At 40.6% G+C, this 15589-nt stretch overlaps 1 protein-coding gene across 8 annotated transcripts; it reads left to right on the plus strand.

The window, feature by feature from the left end:
- Positions 1–784: 784 nt before the first annotated feature.
- LOC127444395 (A-kinase anchor protein 8-like) lies at positions 785–15160 on the plus strand. Of its 8 annotated transcripts, none has more exons than XM_051703741.1 (13): positions 785–906; positions 5786–5830; positions 6533–6758; positions 7940–8444; positions 9341–9458; positions 12172–12233; positions 12360–12393; positions 12685–12811; positions 12908–13049; positions 13190–13295; positions 13394–13524; positions 13603–13698; positions 13988–15160. In XM_051703741.1, exons 1-13 carry the CDS (start codon positions 885–887, stop codon positions 14396–14398), a joined length of 2025 nt encoding a protein of 674 aa, XP_051559701.1. In that variant the 5' UTR covers positions 785–884; the 3' UTR covers positions 14399–15160. The 8 variants fall into 8 exon arrangements, with proteins under 8 accessions (XP_051559701.1, XP_051559707.1, XP_051559700.1 ...); XM_051703747.1 differs by having other exon boundaries at positions 12172–12224; XM_051703740.1 differs by lacking the exon at positions 785–906 and having other exon boundaries at positions 5226–5830.
- Positions 15161–15589: the final 429 nt, after the last annotated feature.

Genomic DNA, 15589 nt, shown 5'->3' on the forward strand with positions numbered 1-15589 from the left:
TTTATATCTAATTTACCAAAACTTGCACGTGCTAGACAGTCACCCCAGTAACTACATTTAAATGTATTAGATAACAATAATAATGTGACAATATAATGAATTTTTATAAAATATGTAAACAGACTGACCAGCACTATTTGCCGAAAGATTATTCAAGCCATTAGCAAGCTGTTTTACAGCAAACTGCTAGTGTCCAAATATTGTTAAAATTTGCAATGATTCTTTGTGTATGAAAATATTTTTGGAGAATGTGTAAAGGTTAGATTCGTTTTTTTAGAAAAGGGATTTTCGAATTACAAGTAAAATAAGATCTGTGGTGAATTTTTTTTTTTTTTTTTTTTTTTGTTCTAGAACATATATTACACACAGTCAGATCTCATTTGTGTAATTTGAAGCCGTTGTGTCTTTTAAAAATGCATGTTGTTTACGCGTCGCTACATAAGGACTACAACAGTCGGCCATTTTGTAAAGCATGTAGCTCACATACTGATGGGAGTTGTAGTCCTTTAGTAGCATTGCGATAGCTGGATGCACAGTAGCTTCCAAATGAATGTTTGAGGTATGCCTGAGTGTAATTTAAGTGCTTGAACAAAACGTGAAAGACTAATTTTAACCACAGGCCTTATTCTACTCATAAATCTAAAACTAAACATTTATAATGATTCTTACTTCAAAAAAAGAAGGAAAAAAAAATCAATATACACTTTTATTTTGAAATATTTAAATATCTTCACTCCTTGCTCTTTTCCGGTCATTGAAGGTTGATCATTGGCCCGTTCAAACGTCAGTCAAGTTTCACTCTGTGGGTGGAGTCAGTGCGGCCTGATCGGATCTTAAACGCATCGCACGCACAATCGAACACACTCATTGTCTTCTGCTGCACGATGGATCGAGGATATTCTTCAGGTTTTTACTCTTTATATATTTTATACAAACAGTTGTTTACTGGGATCACAATGTATTTCTTCAAACGCAAGACCGTGTGTTTGTTGTACTGTAGCGCAGATAATGATGCGGGCGTTTTTAGGTGGGTAAAATGGCGCAGCATGAAAACCGTGTGTCTTTTGTTTAGATGTTTTAAAGATTTTTACTCAATCCGTTTTACACAGTTTTTTTGCGTTATATCATCGATTATTAATGGGTTTGTCTTTTACCCCTTTGTTATTTTGCCGGAGTTAGAGCTTTCACACATATAAACACATTTATCAGTTTATATAACAATGAACCGGTCAAGTTAGTTTCACTTTAGTGCTCTTAATAGTGATTGTATCTTATTAATAACCTTTATTAATCTGTTTTAGAAGGATGGGGTTTTTTTTATGTGAATGATTGAGGCCCTGCACGCGATTAATCGAGTTAACGCACAGCGATTATTTTGTTCTTTTGTGTTTAAAATCGCATAATTCTGCATCAAGGAGTAGTAAATGACTCTATATTGACTATATATGTAATCGCTTTTGAAAACTGACGCAGATAGTGTTTGAAAAGTGAAATGGAGGCACTGTGTTGTTGTAAAATGGCTGCTGTTTCCCTTTTGTTGCTTTATTTTTTCGAAAAAAGACGCTCCATTAAAGACGCACAAGTTATGGTACTTTCTTGTAGACATGTTTAACATTTATATTTGGATTGTAAAACTGAGAAAGCGTCGTTTTGTGGTTACTAGTTCATATCTGTCAGTTTTGAGGCCATCTGTATGCTAGTGTACTCTTAAAACGTGACAAATAACTTAAAGCTGATAGGCCTAGGTCTTTATTGTCTGGAAAAAACAAACCAAAACTGTTGATGACATCATCTTGCACTTGGGGGTGTATACAGATTTTTGTCCAATCAAATGCTCTCTAAAACAAGAATGTCACTCTTGTTCAACCTTGATGAATGAAATTATTTCTAAGTAAAATAAGATGTTGAATTTATGTTTTGTTCTGTAACATAAATTACACTCAGTCATACCTCAATTGTTGGTTTTGAAGCCGTTGTGTCTTTTAAAACAGCATGTCGCTTAAGGCACGGGTGTACTTAGTTTTTCCGCATTCTGTATTGGATCGCAGCCTTGCCATCCAAAGTGAAATCGACGCATGCGCACTACTATGGTTTGTGATACTCTTTTAGTACAGTCCGGCGCATGCGACGATGATGCGCACAGCCAAGGACCACGTGCGTGGGTCGAAAAAATCTAGGCGGTCAAGCTGTGTTGATGCTGTAATTTGCATCTCTCGTACTGTGCGCGGGATCGATCTGCAACGCGAACACCCAAAATATACTTTGTCCTTAAGCCATTGCAAAGTAAGAACCACAATAGTTAGCCGTTTTGTAAAGCATGTAGCTCACATGCTGTTGGCAGTTGTAGTCCGTAATTAGCATTGTGATAGCAACATGAATTAAAAAAATACAGTAGCTTCAAAATTAACGTTTGAGGTATTACTGAACCAAGTGGAACTGTCAAAATGTACCTTTATTTTGCTGATTTGCACTGGATGATTGTACCGCAGATGAGCGAACATGTTGGAGGTTTTCCCGTTTTTCGCCACCATTTTTGTTCCACATGCTTTACACTTCCGACTTAACCCTTGTAGAAGTCTGAATGTGTCTGTTGCGTTCCTCCTCCAGCCATGCTCCTCGTACACATTGGTTTTGTTTACAGCACATTGTGAATCTTCATTCATTAATAGAAATTAGGGGTGCACCAATCGATCTGCTTAAATCAGTTTGGCCTGTAAAAGAGCAAATAAACATTTTTTTGATGAACTCTCATTCTTGTCTGTTGCTTAAACGAAAAAAATCGGCAATCGGAATCGGCCATGAAAAATCATGGTCGGCGCATCCCTGATAGAAATAAACTACTGTGCGATCAGAAAAATCTATACAATTTGGTTAAAACTAAAGGTGACCTAGTATTAGGGCAGTGGTGGCTCAGCGGTTAAGGTTCTGGGTTACTGATCAGAAGGTCAGGGGTTCAAGCCCCAGCACTGCCAAGATGCCATGTTGGGCCCTTGAGCAAGGCCCTTGACCCTATCTGCTCCAGGGGCGCTATATCATGGCTGACCCTGCACTCTGACCCCAGCCTAGCTGGGATATGTGAAAAAGAAGAATTTCACTGTATATGTTTGCAAACGTATAATGTGTGATAAAGAAAATTAATGAAAATTATTATAATTATTATTTATGGTATTTTGAAGTGCCCGTGATAACAATATCATCCATGTTAATTACAGTGTAGGGTTGCGCGGTGTACTGGTACTAACGAAATATCGTGATACCAAAAAATTAAAACGGTACAATATCATCTTGTTAATTTCGGCACCATATTAAAGTATGCTGCCATTAGCGAAATGTAATGTGAGAGTTTTGAGAAAATCAAAGACTATTTGAAAATAATAATAAAAAAGCCTCTATATGGCCAAGTGTGATCATTAAACAGCAGAAGGATGTAATTTAATGAAATATACAGTCACGTGTGCCATAGAATGAATGAGAGGCACTGCCCTGCTCTGTCATCACCACACACACACACACACAAGCAGGTGTGCACACAAACGCAGTCACGCACATAAATGCAACACACTACTAATGCTTGATTTTCATGCAGTGTGTCCAATAGTATCCATCTGCAGAGCCACAGATCAGTGTGTTGAGTGCATAAACAGCTGTGAACTCTATAATGAACTCTTTCTCCATTGCAGCTTGGAGATTTCAGCTTGCGAGTCGCTGGAAGTTTGATATAACGAACCCTTCACAAACAGGAAGAACTTCAAAGATCTTTCAAAATAAAAGTCCTTCTGAAATGAGAGCTCTGTTCAACTGATTGCGTGAAATTGAAGACATTATGACAGAAAATATTATTGTATAAAAGTGAAATATTCAAAGCAGTCACAATAATACTCATAGTAACAATAATATAATATTAAATGGTTGTATTATTATCTGTAAGCAATATCACATAAGCAAGTGTACTGAATATCAGCAAGTTGTGATTCAGCCATAGAAGCCTTTTGCCTCAGATAATCAGATTGTTTTAATTAAAACTGTAAATCTCTGTTGTGCATCCTTCCCCCCCCCCCCAAAAAAAATATATACATTTACACTGGTGGCCAAAAGTTTGGAATAATGTACAGATTTTGCTGTTTCGGATGGAAATTGGTACTTTAATTCACCAAAGTGTCATTCAACTGATCACAAAGTATAGTCAGGACATTACTGATGTAGAAAACAGCACCATCACTATTTGAAAAAAGTCATTTTTGATCAAATCTAGACAGCAGTCATCACTCCAACACCTTATCCTTGAGAAATCATGATAAATTGATCATTTGGTGCTAGAAAATCACTTGCCATTATATCAAACACATCTGAAAGATATTTGGTTAATTAAATGAAGCTTAACATTGTCTTTGTGTTTGTTTTTGAGTTGCCACAGTATGCAATAGACTGGCATGTCTTAAGGTCAATATTAGGTCAAAAATGGCAAAAAAGAAACAGCTTTCTCTAGAAACTCATCAGTCAATCATTGTTTTGAGGAATGAAGGCTATACAATGCTTGAAATTGCCAAAAAACTGCAGATTTCATACAAAGTTTTACACTACAGTCTTCAAAGACAAAGGACAACTGGCTCTAACAAGGACAGAAAGAGATGTGGAAGACCAGATGTACAACTAAACAAGAGGATAAGTACATCAGAGTCTCTAGTTTGAGAAATAGACGCCTCACATGTCCTCAGCTGACAGCTTCATTGAATTCTACCCGCTCAACACCAGTTTCATGTACAACAGTAAAGAGAAGACTCAGGGGTGCAGGCCTTATGGGAAGAATTGCAAAGAAAAAGACACTTTTGAAAAGGTTCGAGTGGGCAAAGAAACACAGACATTGGACAACAGATAATTGGAAAAGAGTGTTCTGGATCTTAACCCCATTGAGCTTTTGTGGGATCAGCTAGACTGTAAGGTGTGTGAGAAGTGCCCGACAAGACAGACACATCTATGGCAAGTGCTACAGGAAGTGTGGGGTGAAATGTCACCTGAGTATCTGGACAAACTGACCGCTAGAATAACAAGGATCTGCAAAGCTGTCATTGCTGCACGTGGAGGATTTTATGATGAGAACTCTTTGAAGTAGTTTAAGAAGATTTTTATTTCAAATTGTAATAGTAATTTTTTATGTTATTAATGTCCTGACTATACATTGTGATCAGTTGAATGACACTTTGGTGAATTAAAGTACCAATTTCTTTCCATAAGAGCAAAATCTGTACATTATTCCAAACTTTTGGCCACCAGTGTACGTGTATAAATATATATATTTGTTAAAATATTATATTTTCTCTTGCTTAAAGCTGTACGGTATGTATTTGATTAAACAATTTGATCATAACATTTAACATGGGATCCAGAAAAATTCAAACAAAGGGCATAATTTGTATCTATAAGACTTTATGCAGTTATTTTAGACAAGTTCATCAAAAATCAGAGTTTTTATTTTTATTTGTTGCCTAAGTATCGATACCGAGGTACCAGGGCTGGTATCATACTGAAGCCAGCATTTTGGTATCGGAGCAACCCTATTACAGTGATATACTGTATTACCAAATATTGTCACGTGCCTATTTCATAGGAAAGAATGATGCTCAGAAGTTAGTCTGGTTACGTATATTTTGTTTATGTAGCCTATATTTTGAGATGATCTTGGCAGGCTGTATGTTTGACAAGCTTAATAATGAGAAAGTACTGGAACCATAGTGATCTGGCTTTGTTTTTGTAAAAGTACTGATGTATTGTTTGTTTATTGCTTCAGGATACTCAGGATGGGGAGGTTCAGGTTCAGGAGGATCATCCAGAGGTAAGGAATTCACAATTGCTGGTTTGAAACATATAGCTTTGTCATTTTATTTATTTATTCAGAGTGACCAAAATGGGGAATACTACAGCAGAAGCAATTCACTTATTAGCTACTTTTATTTCTTCTAAAGTCTTCGTAATGGGGAAATTTAGTGGTTTAAGTTATTGGGCATTGATGGTGAAAGGATTTTAATTTTTCGCATGAACTATTCCATTATACTTTTTAAACATCCAGGCGCTTTAGTTTAATTTTATTTGGTCCGTTAAATGAACGTATATTGTAACTTTTCTTTAAATGGGTATAATTGTCAAGAGTGGTGCACCGAGATGGGGAGGGTGGTGGCTTTCGAGGAAGTGTTATTGAAGGATGGAGAACTTGGATTTGTTTGATGGGAAATGGGGCAGCTATTTGGCGTTCTTGGAGGGCTCTCAGGAAGGGGCAGTGGAGAGAGAAGTATAGTTTTATGTTTTTTTTTTTTTGTGTGTGTGTTTGTTGAGGGTGGGGTTGGGGATTGGGAGGGGTAATATTAGGGGTTAAATGTTCATTCTGTGAATATATGTTTTGCTTTAATTGTATGATTCAATAAAAGAAACTGTTAATCAGAAATATGAGTGTGATTGTGTTTGTGGGTTTGGGGATGGGTGACCTTTTGCGTTCATTCTTGATAAACCCATTCTCTCTTCTTTCTCCTGGGGGACTCAGCCTCGGGCAGTTATGACCTGTATGGCTATAAAGACCGTCTCTCCAGTGGAGAGGGATTTGGAGGGGGTGGTTATGGAGATGAGCGCATGAAGAGGGGTTTGTCTGGAGCATCTCTGCTGTCCTCCTCGGGGTCGAACGCAGATGCTGTCATTGCCAAAATTAACCAACGATTGGACATGCTGACACAGTTGGAGGGAGGGATGAAAGGTGGATCTCGTGGTGACAGGTAACAAGCACATGCTCTAATTAACCACAGGACACCTTGTACTTGGGCTGCAAGGACGACTATTAGATTTGTGATAACATGTTATGTCTGAAAATGAATTGGAGCTCTCGATTTCGATCCAGTCAGATGTCCAATTAAGTCAATAAATAAGATGATAATTTCGTTTTGTAATATTACTCCTCAAAGTTTGGGTTACAGCAGATCATAGTCTTTAGAATATATTTTCTTAATCATTTAAAATGGATGTTTCTCAGTACATCACTTAGTCTGTCATAGTAATTTAGGATACACATTTTACGTAACTCTACAGATGTTGACCTTTTTTGCTAGCACAACCTCAGCAGTTACTGCCTCAAGCTTAGTTTTTTTTTTTTTTTGCAGTGTCCTAAGTTAATCCCTGCAACAAATGCAACCTTTGTTTTCCCTATTAGTAGTGTCTTTCAGTGACGAGATGACTGTATAAGGACTAGTTCATCCCATTTTGTTTTGAGTGTTGTATTATGTCCTCAAAGGTGCAGGCAGATGTTTGTAGTTATTTCATTTATCTAATAGATTCAGGTGGTATAACAAGAAATTCATGCTTTGCTTGGGTAGCTTCTACCATTAAAACTGGTGTCCTGTTTCCCTATTGGTTGCCGATTATGAAAACACCCCAGATTTAGTGACTGTCTTGTAAAGGCTCTCTTGAGAATGTTGCTTTGCTTGCAAATCATTATCAACTCACTTCGACTCAGTAATATACAGTTCATAGAGCTGACTGTACCTTTACAAGTAATGCTAATCTTGCCCTCATTGAACCTCAGTGGATCACCCCATCTCAAATTATCCCCTCTTGTGTTAACCATATTGGCTTTTTCTAGATTGTTGCCTTATACGTCCATCTGTGCAACCATCATTCTGAAGCCTTTCCACAGCCTGACAGCTAATACTGCCTTTGCCTCTTTTTCCACAATGCACCTGCAATCGTTGTCTACTGACTGGCCACTGAGAATAGGCTGTGGAATGGCTTGAATGAATAACTTATAAAAGTGCACTTTGTCACCCATTTTAGGTTTATTTGTGTAATAAAAGTCTTGACTTATGACATCATTTGAAAAATGATGAAAAACTCAACAAAAAAGACAATTACTTGAAAGGTCGTCATTGCTTGACCTTTGCTCTGCGCCTCCCTCCCTTTGCAGGTTTGACCAATACGAGTCTTTTGACTCGCGCTCCGCCTCCCTCGGCTCCCGTGATCTCTTCAGGTCCAGTAACTTTGGTTACGGTGACTCCCGGGGTGACGTGATGGCCCAGCGTGGCTTTGGGGCCATGGGTGGAGGGGGCGGTGGCGGCTTTGACAGCGCCGCCTCTGCCTTTGGATCTGCCAAAATGTGGCAGAATCAAGATGCCTTCTCAGGCTCCAGCTGGGGGGCAGGGCAGAGATCCCCGCGTAGGGGCGGAGCAACAGGGGGGCGCGGCTTCAGCCGCAGGCAGGACTCCTCTGTGGGGGGAGGAAGTGGGCGGGCTGGAGGCCAGGGCCGCTCCCCTGCAGGGCGAGGAAAGCTACCCTCGCTCCTGGCCCATCGCATGTACCCCGAGAGTGGGGCCTTCCAGTCTCAACAAAGCCGCCAGGACTTCCCTGTCTGGAACTTTGGAGGGGGCCCAAGGGCCAACCGACAGCGCGGCCGCAAGAAACCCCTCAACAGAGTAAGTACCTCCAACTCCCAGCCATCTGGCCAGGGGAGCTGAGAGACCCCTGCATGTAGGCTAAATTCCAGTCCAGTAAATGCATTCATCCCACCCCTTAAAGAGAGCTGAACTCCCACTGCCACATTTTTCCCCCAAATAGACAATTCCTTTGACTTATTCTTTTTGCCCGTTCCGATTAAACCCAACATAGAATTTGGGAAAACAGATTAATTGTAAAGTATTTGTCTTGATAATACCACCCACAGTGCCTCGGCACATTGGTATAATGGTTACGAATTTGTATACTCAGATGATCTGATGGTGTGTGCATATATTTATGATGGTAAGTGCATGTCATGTTTAGTACAGTGTTTAGATTTGATTGTTAAATGGTTAGTCCACCCAAAAATGAATTTGACATGATTTTATCATCCTCGTGTTGTTCCAAACCCAGATGACTTACATTTAGTTTTGTTTCTGATAAATCTGTCATATGGGTTCCGAAGATTGGGAATATAGCACATCAGTTGTATGGACTATATGCAGTACTTTCATTGTCCTTTTTTTGGGAGCTTGACAGTACCTGTCTCCATTTACATTTGCTGTATGGAAGACGTATCTATGTTTGAGCAATGTGGACATTTATTAATTTCTCCTTTTGAGTTCCACGTAAGAAAAATCATTGGAGGTATCTAACAACATGCTTGTTAGTAAATGATGACTGGATTTTCGCTTTTGGGTGAACTAACCCTTAAAGGTAGTGTGAATGATTGTCTTTGTGTGCACGACCGTTAACGGAAGATCAGAATGCGTTGTGTGTGTGAGTGTGTTTTGGGGTTAGATTTAGTAGAAAAAGGATAGTGAATGAGCAGGTGTGTGTGCACACATGTGATGCAGTTTTTGTGTTGCCATAGCAGCAAGTAAAGTCTCAACGCGATGGACAGAAGAAAAGGAAACAGACTCTAAGTGCAGCGGGTGAGCCAGAGTCAAAGATGGGCAAAACTGATGCCACAGGAGACAAGCCTGTCAATGGTAAAGTCCCAAACTTCATACCTATCCCATTAACGCCTTCAGAACTACTGTTGTTATGGTCACGTAATGCCTCCAGGTGTACAGTTGTTACAGTCCTCATAGCACTTTAAATCTGCTATTGGTACAGTCTCCGAAACGCCTCCAGAACAACTGTTTGTACATCCCCATAAAGCCTCAAGAACTACTGTTGGTACAATCCCTATAATGCCCCAGAACTATGTTGGTACAGTCCCCATTAGTGTCATGGTACCAAAATTTCAGTAGTCAGTACCGATACCAGTGAAATTTCATGGTTCTTGATACCAATTTCAATACTACAGCAAAAATATGATAATGTGCTATTGAACACACCCATTTGCCCTATTTAAAAAGTTACGTTTCATTTTAAATGAAGAAATGCATGTTTCCTTTTGTGTTTCTCAATCAAGGACGCATTGCTTAAGTGTTTCTAAGTAGCGCCCTGAAATCTGTTTTATTCTTTACCAAATGTGGTAATTTTCAAATATGTTTTACATTTTATTACTGTGAAGCACTTTGGTCAATTCTGTTGTTTTAAATGTTATTTAAATAAAGTTGAGATTAAAGCAAAAATGCTGTTGAGTTAATTATAGAAATATATAGTTGTGCTGTGTGGTTCACAGTAGATTAGTGCTCTGATCTGTCATCTGATACGTCGTGAATGATTCTCAATGTCTGTGGAGTTTCCAATGTATGAGCAGTTGGATTTATAGTACATTCATTTAAAGTATGCAGCTCTTCCACAGTAAGATTGGAGCCTTTAGTGGTTTAATAAATCACTCTAGGACATGTCGCGGTTTTAATTTGATTAATTGTCCATTTGAGTGTAAGGAGTAACAGAGCATGCGTTCAAAATGAGCATTTTAAAGCAGCCGTGTGTATACTGCATACTGCGCGCTGGTATCGGATTGATTCGGTGCTCGGTACTACCGGTACTGCAGAACAACTGATATTGTTACATCTTTTTTTTTTTTTTTTTTAGTATCGACTTTTAACACTAGTCCCCATAACACCTCAAACTAATGTTGGTAGAGTCCCACAGTTGTCCCTGTAGTGCTTCCAGAACTACTGTTGGTACAGCCCCACAGTTGTCCCTGTAGCGCTTACAGAACTGCTGTTGTTACAATCCCCATAATGCCTCCAGAACTACTGTTGGTACATTCCCTATTAAGCCTCCAGAACTACTGTTGGTACAGTCCCTATAACGCCTCCAGAATTACTGTTGGTACCGTACCTGTAATGCCTCCAGAACTACAGTCAGTACATTCCTGCAGTTGTCCCTGTAGCGCTTACAGAACTACTACTGTTACAATCCCAATAACACCTACAGAACTACTGTTGGTACCATCCCTGTAATGTCTCCAGAACTACTGTTGGTACCGTACCTGTAATGCCTCCAGAACTACTGTTGGTACAGTCCCAAGAACACCTCCAGAACTACTGTTGGTACCATCCCTGTAGCGCATCCAGAACTACTGTTGGTACCGTCCCTGTAATGCCTCCAGAGCTACTGTTGGTACAGTCCCAAGAACACCTCCAGAACTACTGTTGGTACAGTCCCTGTAACGCCTCCAGAACTACTGTTGGTACAGTCCCTAGAACGCTTCCAGAACTACTGTTGGTACCATACCTGTAATACCTCCAGAACTACTGTTGATACAGTCCCAAGAACGCCTCCAGAACTACTGTTGGCACCGTCCCTGTAGTGCCTCCAGAACTACTGTTGGCACCGTCCCTGTAGTGCCTCCAGAACTACTGTTGGCACCGTCCCTGTAGTGCCTCCAGAACTACTGTTGGCACCGTCCCAAGAACGCCTCCAGAACTACTGTTGGCACCGTCCCTGTAGTGCCTCCAGAACTACTGTTGGCACCGTCCCAAGAACGCCTCCAGAACTACTGTTGGCACCGTCCCAAGAACGCCTCCAGAACTACTGTTGGCACCGTCCCAAGAACGCCTCCAGAACTACTGTTGGCACCGTCCCAAGAACGCCTCCAGAACTACTGTTGGCACCGTCCCTGTAGTGCCTCCAGAACTACTGTTGGCACCGTCCCTGTAGTGCCTCCAGAACTACTGTTGGCACCGTCCCTGTAGTGCCTCCAGAACTACTGTTGGCACCGTCCCTGTAGTGCCTCCAGAACTACTGTTGGCACCGTCCCTGTAGTGCCTCCAGAACTACTGTTGGCACCGTCCCTATAACGCCTCCAGCACTACTGTTGGCACCGTCCCTATAACGCCTCCAGCACTACTGTTGGTACAGTCCCTAGAACGCCTCCAGAATTACTGTTGGTACAGTCCCTAGAACGCCTCCAGAATTACTGTTGGTACCATACCTGTTATACCTCCAGAACTACTGTTGGTACAGTCCTGCAGTTGTCCCTGTAGCGCCCCCAGAACTACTAATGTTACAATCCCTATAACGCCTCCAGAACTACTGTTGGTCCAGTCCCTATAACACCTCCAGAACTACAGTTAGCACGATCCGGCAGTTGGCCCAGTAGTGCCTCCAAAAAGAACTGCTGTTGGCACAGTCCCACAGTTGTCCTAGCACTTCCTGAAGTACCATTGGCACAATAATGTAGTTGTCCCAATAGTGCCTCCTGAACTACTGTTAGTACTCTCCAGCACTCTGTATGTCCTGGACCATTTGTGTAAGGTTTTTTTATTTTATTTTTATTTAAGTGTACTTTTATTTCAGAGGCAGCAGCTAAAGAACAGAGACCGGAGTCGGAGGACGTGAAGACAACTGATGTGCGTTTGGTATAACAGAATAATCTCTCTTCTGAAAATGTGATGTGTAAAGAAATGGTGTTACATCTGACATTCATGCCACTTCATATTAAGAGTTTGTATTGAACAAAATAATAAAAATCTATCTCTCTTCAGGACTCCAAACCAAGAGATGGCGGAGAGAGTGCTGGTAAGTTTGAGTTTAGGTTCCTGGTTTCAAAATGTAATAACGTACCACGCCTCTGAAACGACTTTACGGCTGGTCTCAGTTATGCCATAAATGTTAACCAAAAGGCCGTTTAGGGTTTGCCTTAGCAAAGTCGCATTCAGGTCTAGCTCCATTCTGGGATGCAAATTTTTTACAATGCAATCACGATGGATAAAATTAAGTGATGATAAGAATTTATTATCAGAAAGAGTGCAAGAAAGAAATACCTGTTAGTGTCACTCTTTTCCATACATCTCTGCCCTCTCTCTTCAGCTCTACCCAATCAGGAAGAGGGTGGTCAGTCCAAGAAAAAGGGAAAACAGACTCCGACCCCTGCGTCCAAATTTAGAAAGAGGAGGGGCTTTTTTGAAAGGTCAGGGGTCAAAGTTTCTGCTCACAGGTTAGGTCAGATTATCTGTCCATCTGCATGTCTAATGCAGTGTTCTCGGAGGCTTGTTTGTGTCTCATGAGCGCCTCTCTCTCTGTTGGTCTCCAGGTTGATGTTCGCATGCTCCATCTGCAAGTTCCGCTCATTTTACAGTGAGGACATGGCCACCCATCTGGAGAGCAAGTTCCACAAAGATCATTTCAAGTTTTTGACCAATCAGCTGTCAAAGCCCACCACCGACTTCCTACAGGTACGGACACATCCTCTTACGTGGAAATCTTTATTAGTGATGTGTAAAAGCTGGTGTCAGGTCAGTTTCTTGCTGGAGTTGATGTGAACATCCTGTAGAAGCACAGTGTGTTGTATTAACAGCCAGTGTGTGTGTTGTAGGAGTATCTGAATAATAAGTATAAGAAGACTGTGCATATGGTGAGTCAGATGGAGAATCACAGCGCCACCGTCTGTCAGGTGTTCAAAGAGCAGGATCTGACACGAGGTACAACTTATGATCTTCTGTGTGTTTTCAGTCTCTGGTTTGAGTTGTGAGTCTGTCTTGCTCTATTAGGTTGTGAATTCTTATATCTCTGTTTGTAGAAATCGGTATGGAGCACTTCATGAAGAAGGTGGAGGCGGCTCACTGCTCAGCCTGTGATGTTTTCATACCAATGCAGTACACGCTGATTCAGAAACACCTCAAATCAAATGACCATAACTACAATCGCAAGGTACACACTTGAATTATTCTTATTAAATGTTCATCACCTCTTCCATCTGATGTTCTGACCTGTTCTGTTGTGTTTCAGGGTATGATGGAGCAGTCAAAAAAGTCGAGTCTGTCTGTGGCTCGCAGCATTCTCAACCACAATGTTATCGGCAAGAAACTGGAGAGCTTCCTAAAGGTTTATCTATTTTCCTACATTTACTTCTGTTCATTTGGTAGCTGATTTTGTCCAAACGACTCATTCAAGCTATACATTTTCAGTATGTGCATTCCCTGGGCATTGAACTCAGATTGATGCCAGATACATGCGCATTTTAAACATGATCAGGCACTGACTGCTAAAATTAGTGATCTGTCTAGAGGTTTTTTGCCTCTAGATGTTGATAACGTCAACTTATTAGGCCTAGCTGATGTAGCGTATATGTTTGAAATAGTTTAATTTATACATGTACTTCATCATTTTGCAGGGTGAAAACCCATTCAACAATGACCAGGATCCTGAGGACTCCATGGTGATGGACGTATCCGAGTCCGATTTGAACAGTGAAAGCCTGAAGGAGGTTAATCAGGAAGAGGGGGTGGCTGTAGAGGAGGCAGAGCCTGCAGCAGGAACCTTTGGGAATGGGGAGGGGCATGAGGAAATGGAGATGGGCGTTGCCGAAGATGAGGAGGGTGTAGAGGCGGGTGAGGAGGAGGAGGGTGTAGAGGCGGGTGAGGAGGAGGAGGAGGAGGGTGTTGAGGCGGGCGAGGAGGGTGTAGAGGCAGGCGATGAGGAGGAGGGTCTAGAGGCGGGCGAGGAGGAGGCTGTGCCGGCTGAGCTCAGCGAGGCTATAGGCGAAGGACCAAAGGGAGATTCTGATGTTGTGACGGTCAAGTAATTTTGACATTAAAGATATCGTTTACCCCCCCAATTTGTATTTTTTATTTTTTTTTTTATCATTCAGTTACACTCATTTCACTTCAAACCTGTATGGCTGGCTTGCTTCTGTGGAACACAAAAGGAGATTAGGTATCATATTCAGCCTCCGTCCTCATTCCCTTTCATTAAATCTTTTTTTCCATGCAATGAAAGAAAATGTTAACTGAGACTAAAAGTCATGAGGGTGAGTACATTGGTAGAATTTTCAATTTTGGGGTGAATATTCCTGTAAATAAATGGGTAATGTAGTAATCCACCTTTCAAAGTGTTATGATAAACTGAGTTTGGGTCAGGGTAGAAAATCATCCCAAAATGTGCTCTGCAGCCTGTGGACCAATCAGAATAAAGCCCTGTCTTGTGGTCAGCCAATCGCTGGATTGCACCACACACACACACACACACACACACACACACACAAAGCCTGTTTCCTATTATTAAAAATGCGTGTTTCTGTGGAACGGCTCATTTCATAGTGAATATGTGACTGTTTATATGCCTTTTCATATAATTTCAGAGTTTGAGTTTGTCTTGAAAGTGAGTTGAACTTTTGTTTAAACAAGTCTGTCAGCGCACATCTTTACAGGTTACGATATAAGATTTAATTTACTTTTCCTTTGTGTTTTATTTTGTGGATGTTAGATCAGAAATTAGATTGTTCTGTATGATCTTAATGTTTCTGCTTAGTTCTCTTCTGCTAGTAAAATAAATGTTTGTAAAATTATTTGTCTTTGTGATGTTACAAACTTGTGCTGCAAATGAAGGTTTATATATTTTTATATTAATATTTAACATAGTATAATATAGCAGCAATTTCAAAAACTGATTAAAATGAAATCAATTATCTTGCTCCAACAGAGCTCCCCATCCCCACTGCACTATTAAATATATTCTTACAGATTTTACTGTAACATATTATCATGGCCTCACAGGGTCAGATATAAGGAGGGAAAGAAAGAGAAATAAAAATTAATAATTCACACAGGAAAAATTACATTTGGATCCATTTGCTGTATGCAAGTCAGCACTGGCTGCCAAATAATGAAAAAAGTTTGACTACAGCCTTTAGTGGAGTATCGAATCTTCTCTAGTGCAAGATGATGAATAAGATCCCTGATCCAATGACTAAAAGTAGGTGGAGATCTGTCCTTCC

This window comes from Myxocyprinus asiaticus, chromosome 7, assembly GCF_019703515.2.
Source record: "Myxocyprinus asiaticus isolate MX2 ecotype Aquarium Trade chromosome 7, UBuf_Myxa_2, whole genome shotgun sequence".
Classification (NCBI taxonomy): domain Eukaryota; kingdom Metazoa; phylum Chordata; class Actinopteri; order Cypriniformes; family Catostomidae; genus Myxocyprinus; species Myxocyprinus asiaticus.